The sequence below is a fragment of the Lutjanus erythropterus genome, chromosome 19 (genome assembly GCF_056507025.1).
Source record: "Lutjanus erythropterus isolate fLutEry1 chromosome 19, fLutEry1.hap2, whole genome shotgun sequence".
NCBI lineage: Eukaryota > Metazoa > Chordata > Actinopteri > Lutjaniformes > Lutjanidae > Lutjanus > Lutjanus erythropterus.
In genome coordinates, this window is record NC_139335.1 from 2,744,280 (window position 1) to 2,764,666 (window position 20,387).

The 20,387-nt window shown below is 39.2% G+C and overlaps 1 protein-coding gene across 1 annotated transcript in view; it reads right to left on the reverse strand.

Moving 5' to 3' along the window:
• shank1 (SH3 and multiple ankyrin repeat domains 1) overlaps positions 1 to 20,387 on the reverse strand; it is a 115,764-nt gene that overhangs the window by 66,307 nt on the left and 29,070 nt on the right. Inside the window, exon 2 of the mRNA XM_084743455.1 lies at positions 13,138 to 13,695. Coding sequence (XP_084599581.1) covers positions 13,138 to 13,644 — 507 coding nt within the window. The 5' untranslated portion in view covers positions 13,645 to 13,695. The remainder of the gene's footprint in view (positions 1 to 13,137; positions 13,696 to 20,387) is intronic.

The window sequence follows — 20,387 nt, forward strand, 5'->3', positions numbered from 1 at the left end:
AAACACTTCACTTTTGTCTACTTAGCAGTATTCATTTGCAGAGAGCATGAGTTTAAAAGGAAAGACACCTCTTTGAAAGAAAGTGCATGCAAGTCAAGGTGCTTCAGATTAACCTGAACAGCTGAATTGTCCACCTTTGTGATCAAGAAAGGAAACACGATGATCAAAACTGTTTTGGTGTGAGTTTCTGAGTTTTGGAGATATCAGCCACAGAGATGCCTGCCTTCTCTACAGTATAATAAAAATAACTGGCACTTGGCTTGTGGTGCTTAAAGCACCAAAGGAAATGCATTTGGAAAATTAAACAGCAGTGTCTCTCGCCAAGAAACGTGACCTGGTTACTCAAGATTATCCACACAACTTGTTGTGATCTCTTTCATGGAGGAGCTACTTTATTTCCCTCAGAAAGAAAGTAGTGCTGGTAGATTCTACTGCAGAAAGAAAGTGGTTCTTACATGAAACTAGTCAGTGTTGAATGTATTTTTTTGGCGCTTTGAGCACCACAAGCTGAATGCCATTCAGTCCCGTTATATTCAAGAGAAGGCAGACATCTCCACAGCTGATCTACAAAACTTGGCAACTCACATGAAAACAATCCGGATGGATAAATAACCCTATGAGCCAGAGAGAAATATGTTTTTTTCTTATTTTTTGGGGTGATTTGTCCCTGTAAGCATGACAGTGGCAACACTGATTCAATCAATATCAGATATCAATTTTACATTAAGCAACGTTTAAATTACACATCATGACAACACAGGCCGTATTTCAGAGCTTGTATTACATGCCTTGATTCATGTATCACTGCAGTATCAGTGGGAGATAAATTAGATACGATGTTTTAATAGAATTTAATAGAGAAGCTTAACAGCACTGAGCTCTACTTTGTGGTTAACTTCAGATTATGTCATTTTTAGCTGCAAAAAATTTACATTTAGTCATTACAGTCAGGATTTTACAGCACTCTCAAATTATGGAGAATAAAAGCATGAGCTTGTAAAATCTGTGCCAAAAACAAAAGGAGCGGGCCTCCAGTAGGAGGGAGGCTCTGCCATAAAATACATAAGGTACATTATCGTATAGAATTGGGTATTTATGGTTTATAGTTTAGAGAATATAGATCCAGAGTGAGACTGAGAGAAAAAAAGCTCAATTACAAATCCATCTGCTACTTCAGCACCAAGGACAGCGCCACGGATTCATCAATACACAGCAGTCAGAGATCCACCTCATCAGTGTCACTACGAATTCATCGTTTCAGTGACACTATTTCAGCTGGATTGGCAGGCCGATCCATGTCGAAATCTAGTCATGAAGCAGCATTTAAATGAAAATTAGACCTCTGAAAAAAACATTTCAGCCTAATTTAAGCTGAAAATCATACAAACAGCGACTGCTGGCAGCAGTGGGAGAAGAATTTAGATCTTTTGCTCGGGTAGAAGAATTAAAGAACACTGTGAAATTACACCATTACGAATAAAAATATTACTTAAGTAAAAGTATGTAAGTATTACTGGCAACATGTACTAAAAGTACCATAAAAATACGCACAATAAAAAGAACTTGAAATGCAGAAAATCACCCAAGCCAATTATCCTACCCCCGGGCCAGACTCCCTCAATACAAGAAGATTTGTCGACCTCTTATTTCACACCTTACTGTACATGTAGAATTTTCTGACAGTACAGTAGAGCTTCAAATCACTGAAACAGAGTTTCCTGGGTTCACTGCAGGTTGTGTAATAAGTTTTCTCCAACACAGTGTCTGTATGCTGCAGCGCCTTGACCCTCGGTAGATAAAATGGGACAGGACGTCAGCTGTCACAGTGCAAAATAACTCTCTACGTAGCTGCAGCCTGATCCGTCCCCCTCTCTGCAGCGTGAGACGATTGAATGCAACCCACTGAATTTCTCCTCGACTCACTAACAACGAACGACTAAAGCCCAGATTTCCCAACATGTAGCAACGGCCCAAATCCCCCGCTGACAAATGTAGTAGACTGATTTCTCGCTCTCTGTCAGTGCACCGGCAGTGACATCTTGACTGACAGTGACTTGAGAGTGATCTCCCCTGTAGGCTTGCACAGCTCCGTTAAAGAGACGTTTTTAAAGAAGCAAAGGTAAATCCCACTGAGGGGAGGGTGCAGGACGCATCAATAGATGTTTCCTCTGAGGGAACAGGGAAAAGCTACAAACAGGTCTGTAGAACACCAAAGAAATGTCCTCAGAATTTTTTCTGGGTGTTTTTTAAACAATTTTAATATTTATATTTATATATCAAAGTAACAAATTGCTAATGTCCAAAATAAATATATGAAAAGTCAGTCTCTTCTGGGTCATTGTGCTACTCAAGATTTTGGAATCACTTCGTCTCTTTTCCTCTCCAATGCTGCGCCTTCGTCTATTAAAATCTTTGCAGACAGGAAATGAGGCATATAGATAGTTTTGTGTCCAGTGATTATTACCAAGATGTTTCAGTGATACCTCATTAATCACAATAATACGCTGATCAATAGTGAGAAATCTCTCTTCATTTAATTTTATTGCAAATAAGAACTGCATTTACATAATTTTATTTCTTATTTTAAAGGGCAAGTCATGTATTATTTAGTTTAAAGTCATTTTTCAGCACCTCTTTCTTTCTTTGTATTTAACACACCATTTTTTCTGGATGTAGAAATCTCTGTCTGGCTGCTCAAACCCAAGACTACAGAAAGAAAAAAACAAATCTGTCAGCACAGTACAGTTCTAATCTGTGTTGGTCCTGACATTATTTCTTAAATGATTGTTGTTACTCTCAAAATGTATTAAAATGCAGATTTATACTGAAGTCTTTAAAGTTTTCTTGGTGTGTGTGTTGGGTGTGTCCAAACCACCTGGGACTCATGACCTCCATATTTCGAAAATCCTGGCTACGGCCCTGGCTTCAAACTCCCACCTGTTGACTACTGTCTGTGGACACGAGCATCTGCCAAAATATTCATAAAAATGTGAATGAATGCTGGAGAGTCCATCTGCTCAACATGTGCACAGACACAGGCACTTACTGTAATGGCATGAGAAGGACTTGGACTGCAGCTCCTCTGGATTGCAGGACATTAAAATTCTAGGCCTTTACTGTGTTCCTCAAGCCATTAAGAGCTTGTATTTATGCAGGATGGACCTGTTGGCAATGACCCAAGAAAACTGTCAATCGATTATGAGCGCAGTTTGGTCTGAAGATCCACCGAGAGGCAGGAGCGGTAGCTAGCACCACAAAACCTGTTTCAGGAACCTTGGGTGTTCTGGGTTTCTTCCCTAAAACAATATCTACCTGGTTTCCCTGAGAATCACATATATATATTTTTTGGACTTAATGTGCAGCCTAAGTGATGAATTAAACTTCTTTCCTGCTGTGTTTCTGATGAACTCGGTATCTCTCTGCTCCTGCTGTAACATGTGATTGTAATTGAGGACAGTCCTCCTCGTGAGGGAGCACGCCTGAGTCCTCTTCTCCTTTTGAAGCCTCTGAACACCCACACAGGTGGTTTAGTTAACCTGACAGATTAGACCTGAGCTTTGATGGGAATCTATTAGCCAAATAAATACTGACCAAATGATATTAGGTCACAAATCTCATCTAGCAATGAGAAAGATGAAGTAATGTAATTTGTTCTGTCCTGAGAAGCATAACAAAGCTAACAGGTGACTCAGATGGACGATGTCAATCACTTCCAGTCTGTGCACGCCCACACGCAGGTCTGAGAGGAGGCCTAATCCGCCAGGTTAACTGAAGACACCTGTGTGGGTGTTCAGAGGCCTTAATGTCTCTTGAGCTGCTTTGTCCTTCAGAACAATCAAGAAGACTGTCACACTGAAAATAAAGAATATTACCTTTTGCATCGGCCGCTTTCTCCCACAGACAAATACCAGCAGCAGCCCAATGTGCAGAAGTCCCAGTGGAATCATAAATAAAGTGCCATATCAAAGTCAGTTTGCAATGCAAATCATTTCAGAAATGCACAACACTGATTGGTGAATATTGAAGATGCAGATTCGACCAATAGAAGTAGATATAGCACTAATTGCCAGCGTGTGTGTGTGCGTTCTGCATGCGAGCCCTCTTTCGTCACTCGAAATCCTCCTCCCCCAATTCATAACATTTGCATTTGCGTGCTCGAGTCACTCCCTCGTCTCATTACAACACAATTAACGTGCAATTACAGTTTATTGGGGGTGAATTAGCTGACATGTAGAACAGGCCTAATGTACTGGGAGTGTAAAGGGATATTACCCAACACCAGTGAGAGACGAAGGAGGAGGAGGAGGAGGAGGAGGAACAGGAGATGAATCAGAGGAAGAAGATCACAGGCTTTTATTCTGAATGTGCAGGGTGCGAATGAGAGGGAAGGAAAGTGAAAAATGGCCTGAAGAGGGTGAGTCAGGACGGGAGGAGAGTGAGAAGGAGAGACGGAGTAAATGTCACATCGATGGAGGGTTATAACTCTCATGACCTTGGGGAGCAACACAAGATGTAGTGAGTCAGTACATCTTGGCAGGAAGTCTATAAGGTTATGTTTCAGTTCTTTCATATGCTAATGTTTATCTGCTAGTTTATGCAGCTACTCAGTTCAGACAAGCAGACCAAAGAATTAAAATATATATGAGGTTTAAAAAGATCAGAAGAAAAAAAGATAATTATTACCCGTTTTTTAGTGAAAGCTGCATATTTTCCCTGTCAGCCAGAGCAATTAAAGGGCAGCTCTGGTATTCTTCCACCTTGACACTATTTTCCCATGTTTTTGTGCCTAAGTGACTAATGGAGACAATAATTTTTGAAATTGGTCCAGCACTGCAGCCGGCAGTGGACTGAAAAAAAAAGCTTGTTTCTGATTATAAGAGTCTCACACAGGGCTTAGACGGCTCTTTTACCCCTGTGGCTTTTACAAAAAACTGCGCGGAAATGAATCAGCTTGTTTTATTTTATTTGTCATTGTTGTGGGCCTGAAGTGATTCTTTAATTGTAAAAAAAAAAATGTGAAAACACATAATTTCAAGGTAACTGCCTTGACTAGATTTGAGTTTAAAAAAAAAAAAAAAAAAAAAAAAAAAAAAACTCTTAAGTTTTGAAATAAACTAAACAAAGTTTGCCAGCCTATAATCTTTTGTTGTGATAATTTACTTTTCTACAGATAAACTTTGCAAAATTTGTAATTGAAATATTGTGATTTGTCATTATTTGGGTGCTTGAAAATTAAACAGTGGCAGTTGAAAATATTATATTTTTAACCATCATTTACTTCACTTCAGTGAAGTTACTCACTGTTCTTGAAATGTAGTTCTAAAACTCAAAGATTCAAATTCAACCTGAAGAAGAAAGGTAAATTGTCTCAACAAAACATTATTAATTGGCCAAACTTTTCCAAAACCTAAGAATTTGAGTTGGGCTCAAAACTCAAAGAATCTATTGACGTAAGCTGCTGTGAAATTTTGAGTTTGCTTTACTTTTTCCCTTTTACAGTGCAAACCAAAAATATTTCAGTATGTGATCAGCTAAAATGTGAGTCATACGTCTTTGATTTGGTGCCTTTTCTTCTTAAATTTTGCTGCTTTCTGGTCTTGAGTCTCTCTCGGCTCGCTGTGGATGCCAAATCCAAAAAAAGAAACGTGTCTGAGGATTTAATATTTGCGGCTCCAGAGAGATTTTTCTTTACTTTTTATTTGAAAAAAAAAATGTCTCTTGTGAGAGTCAAGGTTGCAGATCCCTGGCTTAGATGAATCCAGGAGTAGGTCTGAATCTTTACTAGGTCATTTGAACTGGATGAGTTAGTCAGAGACTAGGGAGTCCCGGGACTGAATCCTCCTATTAACTTTGCCTAAAAACTTCCAACAGGGACTCCGAGCTGAGGAGTGATTTAGGAAACTTCTCACAGCGACTGTGAGTGAGGACGACGGACGGAGGGAGACAGAAACTTTTATTTTAGAGAGGAGGTGTGGTCGACCCTGTTACCATGACGTATGACACATGCTTTTAAAGAATGTGATTGGTTGATCCAAAAACAAGAAAAGAAAGCACTCTTGGTGACAGTGGGAGTAGAATGCAGAGTAAAACTTACAGAATTTAGTCTCTATTAAGACATGGTGTAATTATGAATATTATTTAAGAACAATAAATTACAAATTAGACTTTAAAAGAAGTCTATAAAAAGTTTGAAAGCACAGTCATAGTTGCACAGGAGCCTTTTCACATGCTGATATATTTGAGTTTATGTTTATGTTTATGTGAGATCAACCATCTCATCAACCATCTCTGCATGATTTCACCTGTAGCGTGTCATTCACTGGGAATATTTCTCCTCCTCTTTGTCTTTTTGACATTTTCTCCTCTGCTTAAGAAACCTGTTAAAAGTCCTCCTCCGTACTTCTGACAGTTTTTCACCGTAGGAGCTCTTTTACAGGCTAAGATGCTTTATGAGTGAGGAAGCTTTGCAAATAAGGCAAGTAACTAAGGTACTCACAAAAACCTGGAATGGAACTGAAAAGTATCTGACTGGCGTGAATCTTGAGACAATACAACAGCAGAGGCAAAAGGGAAAAAGTATATAAAAAAAACTACTACTAAAACATACTGTGTTAAACCATCAAGTCATTTAAAGGCATCATGTGCAACATTTCCTGAAAAGACTCAGAAATATAATCCTTTTAACTCATGACATTACAATACAATAGGTGACATTACAATAGGTGTTTGTCACAAACAGGTCTAAGCAGGAGTTAAACCTGCCCCTCTGAAGGATTAAGTTAAACTTCAGTCTTATCCTCCTCCTTGTAATCCAGGACAGGCTACAACTTTTTAAAGATAAGCCTGCATGAGTAGCTTTGATTTAGGACAGCTCAAACAGGCATTTTAGTCTGGGACTAGACTTAAAGGTAAGATTCGTCTCAGCTGTTCATCAGTGCACCAGAAAAACAGCTGCATCTCATTTCCAAACAGAGAGATTCTGGGTTGGTAAAAACATCCAGAGCACAGAAAAAAATAATGACAGAAAGGTCAAATCTCTGTAGAGATAATTTCCATAATGTTGTCAGACACTTAGAACATCAGTCTGAGTCTGTCAGTGGCAAAAACAAACATTTAGAGGACTTGGTCGCCTGGTAGGATTATGTTGTAGCTCAGTTTTCCTCTGGACAAATTTAAAAACCGTTGTCCCCATTAGTCACGCAAAAACGTAGGAAAATACTTCAACCTCAATCCAGGTTGAAAAATATTCAACTCATGATTATACTTATATACAATCTTTAGCGCCCACAAAATTGCGAGAAACAGTGTGTATATTTGGTTACTCTCAAATACTTTTTAGTTATGAAAAGAATTTGAATAACTAAATGTTGAAAAAAAGTAGGCCTGTGAGTCAAAACCTTTTTTATTTAACTTTAAAATACATATTCATTATTTCATTCCCACCTCCTTTCTACTCGCAAAAAATCAAATGATTTGCATAAAAATCTTTCCTGTTAAAACACAGAGAGAGAAAGGTGAATTTGTCCTCCCACGATGACTGATTGCTTTTTTTTCCCCTAATCTCTTCTTCAGTGTGGTCTTTATTTCATTTTATTTTGACAGTCCAGGAGGGCCTTGATTTTTTTTTTCTTCTTAACAAAGTAAAAGAGCAAATTTGAGAAATGTTTAGTTTAGGTGATGACGACTTCACTGAAGGGGTCATCGGTTGAATGTTTGATGGTGTAAACTGCTGTGTCAGGAGATTTTTCATTCTGAAAAGCATCACGTTTTCATTTAAAAAGTGAACATTTATCATGGCTATATTCCTTCATATCCTTGATGTCAGTTTAAAAATTGTCTATCAGTCAGCGACCCAAACCCTTTCTGTACTCATTATTTCTATTTCTATGCACTTCAGTCTCACTCAACCTTTGTTTATTTCTGTCAGCTTCACTTTTTCCATCTGGATCAATCTCTATCTAACTCTGTCGTCTCTCATCTACCTTTATCTCTTTCTCAGTTACGTCGATCTACTTTGATCTGCTTCCATCTGTGTCTTCCTCCATTTACCTTTATCTCCATCCTGTTCTTTGTACACTGATCCACTCCACCTTTTTTTCTGACTCTACTTCCAAACCACCGGTGGACTCCTTGACCTTGTGGGTGCTCCAATGCTGGATGAACATGATAAACTGCCCTCTAAAGTGCCCTTCCAGTGGGCAAAACACAATAAACTGCCATCTAAGGAGACATCTAGGGTGCCTTTCCAGTGGGCACAAGATGATAAAGTGCCCTCTACAGTGCCCTTAGTGTGGGCAAAATGAGGTAAAGTGCCCTCTTGGGTGCTTTCCAGTGGGCAAAACAAGATAAAGTGCCATATTGAGTGCCCTTAGAGTGGGCAAAATATGATAAAGTGCCCTGTAGAGAGCCTTTCCAGCAGACAAAACATGATAAAGTGCCCCCTGGGATGCTTTCCAGCGGGCAAAACAAGATAAATTGCCCTCTAGAGTGCCTTTCCAGTGGGCAAAATGTGATAAACTGCCATCTAAGGTACCCCTCTAATGGAGCCAACACAATTAAGTGCCACATGGTGCCCTTCCAGTGGGCAAAATACAAAAAAGTGCCCTCTAGGGTGCCCTTCCAATGTATTAAGATGATAGAGTGCCTGTCCACCCACCTACCCACCTACCCATCTACCCATCTACCCATCTACCCATCTACCCATCTACCCATCCATGCATATCTTTACGTGACTGTCAAGATATTTCTGAGGTTTTGACCTCAACCTTGAAGTGAGCTCTCTCTTCCCGAGCATTCCCATTAATCCATCTTTTCACAATTAAACTTTGATGCCGATTTGTTAGAATAAATAGGGAGCGGTGAATAATTTATGGTTGGATTTAAAAACACTGAATCAAGCACACTTGGGTATCCACACACACACACACACACACACAGCAGAAAACACCCATGCACAGATCAATAATAAATCACACGGCAGCGAGAGGGAGGAAGAAGCGTTGAGCGAGGCATTTATAGTGCTCTAGGATGGTAAATATAAAATATGGACACGCACACACACAGGCACTCACAAATACATTTATTTCATTTGCAGTTTCGTTCTCGCTGATGATTTATAAAGCCGACACATCACAGAGACCTCGATCTCTTAACAGAAAGGAGAAAAGAGGACAGAGCGCTAATGTCTGAGATATGCGGCCTTCTGTTTGTCGAACACAAAAGAGACAGTCTGCTTCAGCTTTAATCTGGCAGCGAGCGAAGATGCACACTCCCGTCTCTTTCTCCGCTCCTCCCTTCTTCTTCCTCTTTGACTGTTTTTTTTTTCTCTTCTGCACAAAAACACACACTTGGATGCAGCCTCAGTCCCTTGCAACCCAGATTCCCTGGTCTCCGTAATTCAATTATCAGTACAATTGAGTAACTACTCATGATTCACTTCAACAGATCTCTCATCGGAAAAACACAGAAGGGAAAGAAGGCAGGAAAGAAAAAATGCCTGGGTGTCTGCTGACGTCTGGCAACTGCCTAATTTTTTAAGAGTGGGAGAATGGCGTACAGTACATGGAGGCAGCTGCATCTCCAGCCCGTGAAGCCAATTTAGACACGCTGCTGATGGAAGCCTTTGCTCTGATGTGATGTAAGAAAGGCCGCATGTGGGAAACGGAGCGATGGAGGATCGGTCCATCATGATTCTGGACAACCCTCTTAAAAACCAGTCGCACCGAAAAAAAACCTCTTTTCACGGCACGCTTTATCACACCATTTAAAAGCTCTTTGGCGACATTAAGCCAGAGGCAGCGCTTCCCGCTCTTGTTACCCTCTCCTTTTCACTTCACCTTCCCTCTCTTTGACTCTCTCTGAATCCTTTCCAGCTCACAGTGTTTTTAAAATCAAATTCTTGCCCACATATTCTCACCGTGATTGCTCTTGTGTGCAATTTGGCTCTGTCACTGGCTGCCTCTCTCTTTTCCTCTGGAGCTGGGTCACCTTGAAAGTCTCTCTCAGATCACTCACTTCGCTGACGAGTATTTGCGCTTCTCTCAGTTTTCCGCTGGTGAAGCAGAGAGACAGAATCTAATCGACGTCATACGAAAAATCCTCTGAGATTTACAGTGTTTCTGGAGCACAGTGCAGATTTCAGAGCCGGAAGTAACTAAGTACAAATACTTTGTTTTTGTATTTAAGTAGGTTTTTCTGGTATCTGTACTTTACATGAGAACTTTTTCTTTTAACTCCCTACATTTGAACACAAATATCTGTACTCTCTACTCCTTACATTTTCAAATCAGGCTCGTTGCTTTAGTTTTGAAGGAGAAATATAATTACGCACCACTTTTTTGACATGGAGACTGATTTCAACCTGAAACGATGGAACAACATGACACAGAAAAGATGCAGCATGGAAAAAATGACATAACAAAATGAAAAAACATAAGATGAAACATGATGTAAACGACGTAACAAGACAAAAACAACATAACAGATGAAAAAGGACTCAATGGAGCATAACAAACAAAATATAACAAGACAAAAAATGTAAAAGACATAACATAACAAAAAAGACATACGATGAAAAATTATGTAAACATGCAATGAGACATTAGAGACAAAAAAAACATAAAGACGTACAAGATGTAACAAGAGGAAAACTATGTAACAAGTCAAAAAAGGCCTAACAAGATGAAAAATTACATGAAAGATGCAACAAGACAAAGTAAGACGTAATAAGACAAAGAACGGTGTAACAAGACAAAGAAAGACATAACAGGACAAAAAAGACCTAACATAACTAACATAACTATAATAAAAAACTATGTAAAACATGCAATAAGATGAAAAAGACGTGACAAGACAAAAAACCCATCAGAGATGTAACAAGATGAAAAAAATAACACTAAAAACTATGTAACAAACGCAACGCGAAAAAAAAAGACAAAAGACGCAAAACCCTGAAAAATTATGTAAAAGATGCAACAAGACAAAAAGCTCCCAACAAGATGAAAAAAAGACATAACAACACTAAAAGCTCAACTGCAGAGAAAAGGTGCAGTTCAGCTTCAGGTTTACACAGAAACAGCTGGTAAGAGCGTCCTCCAGAGGACGACTGTTTACTTTCATACATTTCAGAGCCTGTAAAGTTTCCCGTTGTTACTCGAGTACCTTAGTATCCGTTTTTCTACTCGAGTACAGAACGTGTGAACTCTGATCGCCTCTGGCAGCTTTTGACTGGCCTGACTGGACTGACCACACATATTGTCACACACCCATGGACACATTATGAGATGATGATGATGATGAAGACGCCGCGGGGCGCAGACACCGAACACAAGCTGCGTCCCGCCTGACATCATTCCTCAGACTCCCGGAGCCGCGCTGCATGATGTCAGTAAGGAGGCACAGACATCAATTCTTTGTGAAAGGTGTCGTGAAGGTTTTCTTGTTGTGACATCTTTAAAGTGAAGGTGAAAGCTATTCCTTCAGTCTCTCAGGCAGACTTCTGAACCAAGGCTTTTCACTCTCACTAACAAGAAATCCATCCTCTCATTCATTTTTTATACCCACTTACTCTGTGCAGGGTCACAAAGATGGAGGCCCTGGATTAAGCTTCCCTGCACACTTAAGGTGTGTTTTAATACATTGGGCCTAATGCAAGATCATTTATATATTATTATATTAAATTTGCAGATGTATGAGACTGCAAACATAATTAACATCCCAATAACACCATATAAGGTGGAGGTGATCATTCTTGAAAACGGCATCAAAGAGTTTAAAAAAAAAAAAAGGAACTTTATGAGTTTGGAGATTGAAGTCCTGCTTTCAGAGATCCATAAAGAAAAAGTCTGTAATTTCAACAGTGTCAGCAGTGGAATTAAAAGACCTGCAGAAGCCAAGAAACGGGCAAAAGCGAGTGCCGTTAATGTCGTGTTACCTGAGGGTCAGACTGTCACTGAAATAAAGAAGAAATGGTTCGATATAAAAATGGATTTAAAAGAAAAAACACACAGCGAGGCGATCGATGACTGCAGTGGGAGGAGGAGGTCAAGGGGGAGTCTCCATCACAGAGACGGAGGACAGAATGTGTGTCATAAAAGGTGATTCTGCGCTGTCAGGCAACGCAGCAGAGGATGTTCTCCTGGACAGCAACTTCATAAACCTGCATATAAACATACAGCCAGTATTCCTGACAGCAGGTATGATCATGGGCTTAACGTGTACATTTAGAATTATTTTATGATTTAAAATTCACTAAAGAATGAGTCTGTTCATACAAGTGATTCTTGCATGGGGCCCATTGTATGTTAAAGGAGCAGTTCAACATTTTAAGAAAAACTTTTACTTTCTTCCAACAGTTAGATGAGAAGATCGATGCCACTCTCACATTAGCATAAAGACTGGAAACAGGGTGAAACCGGCTGGGAAAGAGTCTGACACATAACCTCTGAAAAACAACCACTTACTGTTTTTACACTTCGGTTTTTGCACAGATTAAACAAACAAGATAAAAAATGTTAAATAGTGAGCTTTACAAGTGTTGGTAGGCAGATTCAGTGACCTTTGCACACAGAACTATTTCCACTTTTTGTGCAGTTGTAAGCTAAGCTAACAAGTCGATGGCTTTGACCTTGTAATCTTCTCATTTTATCACAGCCAGAAAGTCAATAAGCGTGTTTACCAAAATGTTGAACTTTGTCTTCAACTTTTACAATCTACTTTTTAATAATATTCATAATATACTGGATTCTCTGGAAAAACTCAAAACTAATCACACAGCTCTGACAGAAAACTGGACACATCTTCTATTATTGTATCAATCATTACATCAGTCTGTGGCTTTCTGACCTCTCCTGATACATGACTTCTTATTTTGTTTTTTCATCATGGGGATTTTATGCCGTTTTATATGTGTGGAAATAAAAATTAATTTAAAAAAATGCACTTTTATTCTGGTGAAATTGACAACTAATAATTACAGTTTAACTGACCATGACTATGCTTAAAAAAAAAAGCTGAGGTGTTCAGACTAATGAGCAGAGTGCAGGGTGGGACTCAGCCCCTTTGTGTTTGTGAACTTTTCAAGGATTGTTAACCAGATGTTGGCAGATGTTTGTGGGTGTGCGTGGCGACAGCACTGACCGTTTGCTTTATGTCTGGGATGCCGATTCGGAACACCATCATGGAGATGTGGGCGTCCTCGGATGGCACTGAGCTGGAGCTGCGCTCCTTCAGCCTCCTCTGCTGCTGCTGCTGTATGTGATTGGCTGGCTGTTGGTGTGTGGGTCCAGGATTGGACGAGTAGGGGTTTGCGGTGTGTCCAGGGTTCCCCGGCCGGATCTGTCTGTCCCCGGTGGGCCGTCCGGCCATTTTACCCGACTGCCTGTGTCCCTCGCCCCTGCCTCCCCGGGACAGGCCTCCTCGCCTGACCTCCTCCACCATCTCCTCCTCGTCGTCCTCCTCCTCCCCCTCCAGCTCGCCGTTCTCCTCCTCCTCCTGGTCCTCGTCACGCTCATCCTCTTCCATTTCCTCCTCCTCCTCTTCCTCCTCCTCTTCCTCCTCCTCTGCCCCTGGATAGAGATGTCGATTGTTTCCCAGCATCCTTTGTTGCTCCTCGTCGCTGGACAGGGGGCTGAACGGCATCGTCATGGCGACAGAGAGGGCGGCACCAGTGGCAACACCATCATTCCCAGAGAGACACTGCGATGGAGGAAGGAAAGAGAAGAGGTTTGTGAGAAGTAAGTTTTCTCCAGGCCTCCTTACCACATCGCTCTGGTCTCTATGGGAACAGACGTGCAGTATTTCTACCCCTCACCACATGATGACATACTATTCACACCTCATGTATAAATGAACACACTTGTGCTGTTAATTTTCAGCTTCCAGACTCTCGCCAGACATTCAGACATCCTGCCGGTGTTGTTAAAATCGAGATTTACCCGCAGATACCTGAACCTTCACCAGCTCTCTGTGTCTGACACCTGAAACAAACAGCACCACTATTCCTGTCTGAGCCACACTGCTATGACAGGTAATGTCATACTACATTGGAATGTGCTCATATGAAGAGATCGACTGTGACACACAGAGGGTACTGCTACACAGAACAGTTACTGTGGACCTATTTACAACACAACACTGAAAAAGACACACACTGTTTGCTATTTCTGTCATTTCTACAGTTATTTACTACATAACACACACTGTAAAAAAAATAGTTGAAAGGACTTAAAACTTCAAGGCAACACACTGCAATAATTTGCAACTTCTTATGGTTTGAAATAAACTTTAAAAAGTTTTGCTGACTTATAATCTTTAGTTATGATAATTTACATTTATTCTTTAGATAAACCTGAAAAAAAGAACACTGGTCAGAGTGAGCTGCAAACCTGGGTTGTCTTTTTTAGTGCCTTAAAAATTAAATAGTTTTAATTGAAAATATTACAATTTTAACATTTACTTTCATTTCAATAAATATATTCAATTAAAAAAAACAAAACGAATGTTTTGAGTTTCTAAAATTCAAAGCTTTAAGTTTATCTAAAAGAAAGAAGAATCTCTTGCAGTCCGCTGCCTTGAAATTTTGAGTTTTTTGAGTAATTGTAGTTTCCACTGCATCATGGGCATTTTGGCTGAATTCAAACACTGTATGCACACAGTATCTTCTGAAACGGAGATAAATTACTGTATTTAACTTTGACGCTGACAGTTTTTACAGTGAGTGACGGTTCAGACGTGAAGCAACACATCAGGGAAGGAGTTCAGGAGAAGCAGACGACAGAGTTACAGTTCAGTGGCTCCGCTGTGATTTAGTGAATAGATGCAACGTGAACTGAACAACAGAGGTGGTGTCCATGAAAATGAACACTGATGCCAGAAAGTTATCATCAAAACCCTTTGAAATATCTGACAGTGCAGTATTCCTCTATAAACATCTGAGAAAAACATATAAAAGACATCAGAAAAACAGTTGATATTGATATTTTTTGCTGTTTTAGCAGGATAATGATATCAGCTAGTCTCTCTGCCCATCTGTCTGTTCATACCAGGGCTGCGCAGTTAATCGCAATTGCACTGAAATCGCAATATGGCCACAAGCAATATCCAAATCACAGAACTGGGAACAAATCACAATTTTTTTTTGTAAAAGGACAAATGTGTGAGAAAAACAGCACATCATCATGATTTTATTCCATTTTTTCAGTGAACATGTAAATTCTAACGCAGTCAAAAATAACCTCAATATGACTTTTTTGACTTTTAAATTGTGCAGTTCATACGCCCACAACTATGGGCAGGTTGTCAAGACATTTTGGATGATTATTCAGTTTTTTTAAATTGTAGTTTAGTGCAACCATCAGGCAAGAAATAACACTTTTTTCACAAGAAACATTAAAACATATGGGTCAAGAATTTCTATTCATTGGAAAAATATTTTCCACTTTGAAAGCTCTCACAGTGACGTCTTCAGCCAAAAATATCAAGTTTGCAATGTAATCGTAAGCAAATTCAACTTCAGTTTACTACTTCATTTGTTCCTACTTCAATTGGGTTTTGCAGCAAGACAGATACACATGATGAACAAATATAAAAGGCCTAAATAGGATACATCAACAACAACAGTGAACCCCGGCTGACTTACAGTTAGCTACACAGTACAAGCAACAATAAAGAGCTGAGTCTCGGGACAATCGATTAAGATCACTCATATTAATAAATAATTCACTAATAAAGTTTAAAAGACTCCATAACCTCTCTACTCGCACTTCTATCAGGACAAACTTTTCTACTGGTAAAGCAATTAAAAAAACAATGCAACCAAAAGAAACATCACGTTTACATTATTGTTGAAGTCCAGCACTTTCATTCTGTGGATTGTAATAAAGGAGCTCGGTTACGCCGGAGCTGCCGAGAGCTGATATTCATTAAATATCCTTGAACAATTTAATTGTACAATTGAAATTCATATTATGAACTTATTTTGTGATTGCAGACACTTAAGGCAAGATGAAATTAAACGGCAGCTTTTACTAATTCAGTTCCTTCAAAATGTGTGAAAAAGCCAACATCATCCTCAGTGAACTGTTAATATATCAGTCTGCTTCTACACAGCAGCCACACTCGTAATGGACGACAGCTCTTCATATGATAAACTATACACTCTCTGGCTCTCGCCATCACCCCTGAGAGCGCCGAGAAGCCACTTCAGAGCATCAGGGATGCAGCGCTGTATTCAAGTACAAGCTGAGCAAGATAACAGATCTGTCCCTGGTGGCTCCTGGTCGGCTCTGCGCGCTGTTTCAGGATTTTCAGCACCACTACATTCTGGACAGCTCCACGCGGAACCAAACAGCAGAATAACAAACAGCGAGAGAGACGGCGCCGAGGACTGACCGGGCGGCAGAGAGAGCTGAGGAAACACCACACAAACATCTGATCTGAAAGAGTTCACAGACAAACACTGGGTCGAACCAACAAGGATTTACTTAATCTAAGATTAGTTCAGACCAGAGCTTAGCAAAACTAGGTTTAAAATGACTAAATACAGATTTAAAATAAAGCAGAGCTTTGTTGCACATGTGAAAATTAATCTCAGTTTAGTAAATCCAAGTTTAGTGCTGTATACTGAAATTCAATAGAGTTTAACTTATGGAGATGCTAGCTTACCCAAATTCAAATAAATAAATATATTTAAAAATAAATAAATAAATTTCAGTAAAAAGGGGCAGTTAAGATTCTCCAGCACTGTATTCTTTAAAAAAAATGTTATTTGTGAGCTAGCTAAACATTGACAAACACTATTACACTATTTGCTAGCAAAAAAAAAAATAAATAAAAAAATAAAAATTAAATTAAATTGTTTGCCAGCTAGCTACAAGGCAAAAAATGTTACATGTAAAAGTAAGAGTAAGAAAGTAAAAGTAAAATGTAAAGCAAGCTAAAAAAAAAAAAAAAGAAAAGAAGTCTGCTTGCAAGCTCAAAAAAGAAAGAACATTATACCGTTTACTAGCCTGGTAAAAAGTTTAGCCTAGTTAGCCTACCTGTGTAGAGACCATTTAAAAAAGCAGCCATTTTCAGTTAAAACTCCTCAAGTGTAATTTTAACGTTAATGCTGGATCATATTTTAAGTTGGAGCTTAAGGTTTTGGTGCAACAGGATTACATTAAATCTATGAGGTATAAAAAGAGGTTTAGATTTTATCCTTCTTAAGTTAAAGCGAGTTTAAAAGTTTGGTGCCACATCACTTAAATTTAAACCATGGTTTAATCAGGTTTTTTTTTTTTTAAAAATCCTTGTTAGTGCAATCGAGCCAAGTTAAACAAAACAACACTTCTTAAAAAATGAGTTTGTCTGGAAAAAAAATCAAAGTGTTATTTGTTTAGTTTAAATGAATATCAAGTATGAGGACACTTTTACATTGTAAATGGTGTGTGTGTGTGTGTGTGTGTGTGTGTGTGTGTGCGTGTGTGTGTGTGTGTGTGTGTGTGTGTGTGTGTGTGTGTGTGTGTGCGTGTGTGCGTGTGTGATGATGATACGATATGTACTACTCCTTCAAAGGGTGAACAACAACAACAACAACAACAACCTCTCATACGGTAAAGAATATTCACCTCAACACGTCAGTCAGGCTGATACTAAATCTTAAAAACTTCTTGTTGAAAAATAAAAACATGAAGGGGGATTATTACAACTTGCTATAATGCAACTTGTTCCAGGAATTTTCTTGAGTCAAGTATCATTTATCTGACGCCTGTGGAGCAATATGTACATACTTTGAGCCATTTGGCGGCAATAACTGAAATAGATGAAACTGCTTTACAGAAAACTGGTCTTCGACACAATCCGTCACTGATCAAACAGAAACACAATTTTAAGCCTGAATGTGAAGCTAAACGGCTTGTTGAGAGAATATATGTCATTCTTTGTGTCGCTCTCTTTTTCGATTTCTCCTCACTTCACACACACACACACAAACACACACACACACTCTGTGCTGAACTGGTTGTGACAAACACTGACTCTCTGGCAGCATTTCCGCCTCCAACTTTTGAAAGCCTATTAGCAAGAAAAACTTCTGTTCACGGTCATGAAGAAGATGGAGACGGCAGACGAGCGTGCGGCAAACTGTGGACATTAAACAGACACGACATCCAGATTGTGTCACCCACTGATAGAGAAGAAATCTCAGAGGATACAGACTTAATAACACTTGACAACCACAGACAAACGATGAATTAATCATTAGTATTACTTTGTAGGCAACTGTCGCCTTTTAGCTGCAATGACTGATCAATTATTAGTCAAGTATTAAATCAATTAACAATTGTTTTGATTAATCAGTAGGAAAAAAAAGTCAAATTCTCAAATTCTAACCTCTTAAATGTTCATATTTTCTGTTTTCTTTGCTCCTCTGTGGCAATAAACTGAATATCTTTCGGTTGTGGGCAAAACAAGACACTTGAAGAAAACTTTTCACCATTTTCTGGCATTTTATAAGACAAAACTTATCAGTTATTCAAGGAAACTATCAACAGATAAGAGTTAGTTGCACCCTAATATAGAGTGCGGTCTAGACAAGGGGTGTATTACTGATAATTCAGTCTGAGTTTAAGTGAAAAAGCCGGGCTTGAATTAACTTCAGCATTCACTAAGAGAATTAAGCCTGGTCTGGTCAATGCTAACTCAAGCCAGGCTTAAACAAGCTTGCGTTGTGAGCGTGCACGGAGAACATGAGCAGCCCAGAACAGGTGGTTGTTGAAAAGAGGATGCTGTATCACAAAAAGGGAAAACAGCAGCCTGCAGGCCCGACTACATGGAGAATATAAAGGTTTCATTAGAAAAAAGGTCAAAGCTGCTGCAATTAACAAAATGACTGAAAAAGATGGATACAAAGTAAACAAAAAAAACCCCAAAAAATCATCACTTGAAGAAGAAGGGAACCATTGAAATTGAACAGCAGAAGGAGAAGAAGAAGATGGTGTTTTGTAGCATGAAAACATCGACACTCAGCTGCAGATCTGCAGGTCAGAGAGCATCATGACCTCAGAGGCCGGGCACAGCAGCCCCTGGGAGTCACGCCACAGCCAGGCCAGACGGCGCTCGAGCCCCCGGGCTTCTCGGACAGAGTGTTTCTGTGTGTGTGGGGGGGGGGGCATACATGCCTAATGAAGTCGATATTCTGCTTAAAAATTTTGGAGTTTTCACTGTTTTTTTGTCTGAAAAGTGGATTTTTCCGATGCAACCAACTAAGATTCAAGTTCTTATAAAACAATGAGTGAACAGTTTTTGTGTCTGAAACTATCAGATCTCTTCTTTCTTTTGATATATTCCATGTTAACATATTCATAGAACTGAATATTCTGTGGGTGTCGAAAAATCAGTGAATCTTGTCAAAAATGCTGTCACTGGCTCACAACTTAAAAAAAAAAAAAAAAAAAAAAGCTGGTGGGGGAAACCGTTAATGACGGCCTGAACAAAATGACTGGATTAATGAATAACTTCAAAAAAACATTCACAGTTTAAAGAGACAGTTCAAACCAAAAAATACTTATTTTCCGTCTTAGTGCTATTTATTCATCTAGCTTTTTGTTTGGTGTGAGTTGCAGAGTTTTGGAGAAATCGACTGCAGAGATGTCTGCCTTTTCTCCAATATGATGGGATGAAAGGAAACTCGGCTTGTGGTGCTCAAAGCACCAAAGAAAGAATCTGAAAAATTAAAAACCAGTGTTTCTTTCAAAAAATCATGACCCAGTTATTCAAGATAATTCACAGACCTTGTTGTAAGCAGTTTAATGTAGGAACTACTTTCGTTCTGCAGTAGAATCTACATGAACTACTTTGTTTCTACAAGAAAGAAAGTAGTTCCCACACAGACAAATGTCACGGAGCAGCGATTCCTATAAGTCAATAAGTCTATAAGATCTCTCACTTAAATTAGCCAGACTTAACAAAATAAATCAGACTTTTTCTTTATCCACATTGATGGAAACCCCCTCTGCTCTATATGAAAGCACCCTGAGATGTGGCGTGCTAATTATTAGCTACTCTTACCACCTCATGCACTTTTGGGTTATTTAAACTACAACAACATCTTAGTCTTCAACCTCAGCCTATGTTTTGCATGTGAAATCCTTCGGTCTGCAGTAGTAAATAGTAAGAGCCATAAAATTTAATGTAGTGGAGCAAATAGTGCAGTATGTCAAGTATAAAGTTGCATAAAAATATACTTAATTACAGTACTTTAGTGAATGTAAACATGAATGAGCATTAACTGGGCTGGCTCTTACTATAAAGTTGCTATAGCCAAACAAATTGCATTTTTAAAGCTTCATTAATGTTGAAAAGCCTCACTTAAATGTAAATGAAAATTAATGAGGCCCCTTACATGAAGC